This window comes from Pteropus alecto, unplaced genomic scaffold (assembly GCF_000325575.1).
Source record: "Pteropus alecto unplaced genomic scaffold, ASM32557v1 scaffold51, whole genome shotgun sequence".
NCBI classification, from domain to species: domain Eukaryota; kingdom Metazoa; phylum Chordata; class Mammalia; order Chiroptera; family Pteropodidae; genus Pteropus; species Pteropus alecto.
Genome location: NW_006431922.1, coordinates 2,463,942 through 2,466,535, shown reverse-complemented (window position 1 = coordinate 2,466,535; position 2,594 = coordinate 2,463,942). Strand labels below are relative to the sequence as shown.

Genomic DNA, 2,594 nt, shown 5'->3' with positions numbered 1-2,594 from the left:
AGAGGGAAGAAGAGTGAAAAAGAGATATCAATGACAAGGAATCTCAGTGTTCTGGAGAGGATAGATTTTTGTAGCACTGTTTGCCCTCCTTTTTGCTCTTCTTTATTTCTCTACTCCCCCCAACCCCTCTTTTATACCTAGGCAACGGTACTGCACTTGTAGGGTGAAGGCAGCAGACGTTAGGAGACTGCATTAGAACTGCTCTGTAATTAACTCAGTAGGACACGTGTTAATTTTTTTTAAAAAACGACCAAATCTTAATCTATAAAGATTTATATGATAGTTAGCTTGATCTTTTCAGGTAGCTATTAATCTCACCCCCACCCAATTTTAACATTTTTTCCTCCCAATTAAAAAACACACACACACACACAAACCAGTGTTAACAATCATTTTTTTTAAATAGGAAAAAGAATGTAGCTCAACTTGGGATGAAAATGAAGAAAAAAGTCTATATGAAGGCTTGATAAATGTGTTCCCTGCTGATTACAACCCTCTCCTGTTTACTGAGAAGGAGTCAGGAAAACTACAGGTGCTGACAAAGCTCTTAGCGGTTATCCATGAACTCCGTCCTACTGAAAAGTAAGAGGTCAATTTAATAAACTGCTTGTAAGTGCTCATGGAATTTTGGCTTAGACTAGGTCCCCCTCCCTCCTTTTTTTTAAAAGAAGAAAACATTAACAATAAGCTGTTTTCTTCTAGGGGCATGATCAGCTCCCAGTATATTTTAAACTTATTAACAATGTGTCTAAGTTTTTATTTAAGAAAAATTAAATGTAAATACATATATTTTTTAAAAACCTAGAAATATCCTTTGATGTATAACACCTAGCTTATTTCTTAATCTCTTTCAGAATCTTTCTTTTACTGTCCCTTAAATGTTGATACTCCTTAGGGTTTTCTTTTTAACCTCCTTCTCACTCTAAACACTCTTCCTGTTATCTCTACTCTTCACGGTTTTAAACTATCACCTGTATAGTATTGATTCCAAATCTGTCTCCCTAGTCCAACCCTTTCTTCTAGTTTCCACATCCTTCTTTCTGTTTAATGGACAGCTAAATCTGTCCTGCTGCCCTTCTGGGCTTTAAGATTCACATGTCGCAAAGCAACTTCATCATTTAGCCATTGCAAGCCTGGTTTTTTTCATTCTTCCTTGGCTAGACTCACTTTTCTCCTTCTTCAACATTATCAGTCACTAAATCTATTGATTTTATTTCTTAATTTCAGAAATCCATTTCCTTTCTGATACCAAGATTTTTGTTTCGATTCCTATAATTACTGATTTGGGTTATGATGGTCACTTATAAACTTATTTCCTTCTTACTTTCAACCCCCATTACATATCAACCTTGCCGTAAATCATATTTCTGAAATACAAATGTGACACGTCACTTTCTTAAAAATTATTCAGAGACTCCTAGTTGTCTTTCAGAAATTTCTAAACACTTCAGCATATCAGGCAAGACTCTTCATGACCTGGCGAATGCCTTGTTTTCTAGCCTCCCCTCTCATCATTCCTTCACACTCATGTTGTGATTGAATCATACAAATTACCTGCACAACCTGTAATTTGCTCTAGTTATTGCCCTCTGCTCTTACGGGTTACATACAGTCTCCTATGCTACCATGATCTCCACTTTTCATTCTTCTGGCCAGCTTTTTCTCTTTGTTAATGAGCTCATGCTTTCTCCTTTTGGAAGCCCCTGGCCTCAGGTTGAGTTAGCGGCCCGTCTTTTGTACCACGTAGTATCCTGTATCTCCCTCTAATGGAACTCTTCTCACATCGTATTTAAGTCATTGGTTCTCTTATAAGTCAGTACCTGTAGTGCAGGGACTGTGTCTTCATTATCTTTAGGTAAGAGGCTTTCAAACTGTGCTTATGAATTAAGGCAAAAATACTTAGAAAGATTGTAAAATAGTGATTATATTTGATTGTTGAGGAGTCTTAACCTCTTTGGAAGATTTGTAATATTTGACTTGTGCAAATTTTTAGATTTATTTTTTATAACAGTGAAGTGACTAAAGCAAGGAAACTTCCTATGAAATGTCTAATACAATTTGATTAAAATGTTTTATTAGATATTTGATATGTAGAGAAGAACACGTATAAATATATGCAGCTTGTCACCCAATTTGAATTTAAGAGTGTAAACCACAGATAAACTTTTCCTTAGACTTTTGTTTGCATCTTTTTACTGGTTCCTTTTTGTCTTCTCTGAGTGGGCTATTGGACAAGGAATAATTGATGAACAGAGTTTTAGAGGAAATGAGAAATGATAAGGTATGGACATAAGTGTGAGAATTTATCCTCGAAGATATCAAAGGAGAAAGTTTCCCTCTTGTGGAGGGAAGAAAAGAATAATGAGGAAAAATATAATTTGTGGGGAGGGGTTGAGATGGAGTCATTTTGACTATTGGTGGGTCCCTAAGAAAACTGAATCGTGCTTTGTAAAATACGCATAACAAATTTACCATCTTAATTATTTCTAGGTGTATTGTTGAGTAGCGTTAGGTTTACTCGCAATGTTGTGCAGCCAGTTGCCAGGACTCTTTTCATTTTGCAAAACTGAAAACTATCCCCATTAAATAACATC

General features: G+C 35.8%; 1 protein-coding gene across 11 annotated transcripts in view; it reads left to right on the top strand.

Annotated features, from left to right (window-relative positions):
• The window catches only part of RAD54B (RAD54 homolog B), a 180,009-nt gene that overhangs the window by 70,243 nt on the left and 107,172 nt on the right, over positions 1-2,594 (top strand). For all 11 annotated transcript variants that reach the window (XM_025043338.1, XM_025043337.1, XM_006906817.3 and 8 more), the window contains one exon: positions 407-582. In XM_025043338.1, the coding sequence (XP_024899106.1) occupies positions 407-582 (176 nt within the window). The remainder of the gene's footprint in view (positions 1-406; positions 583-2,594) is intronic.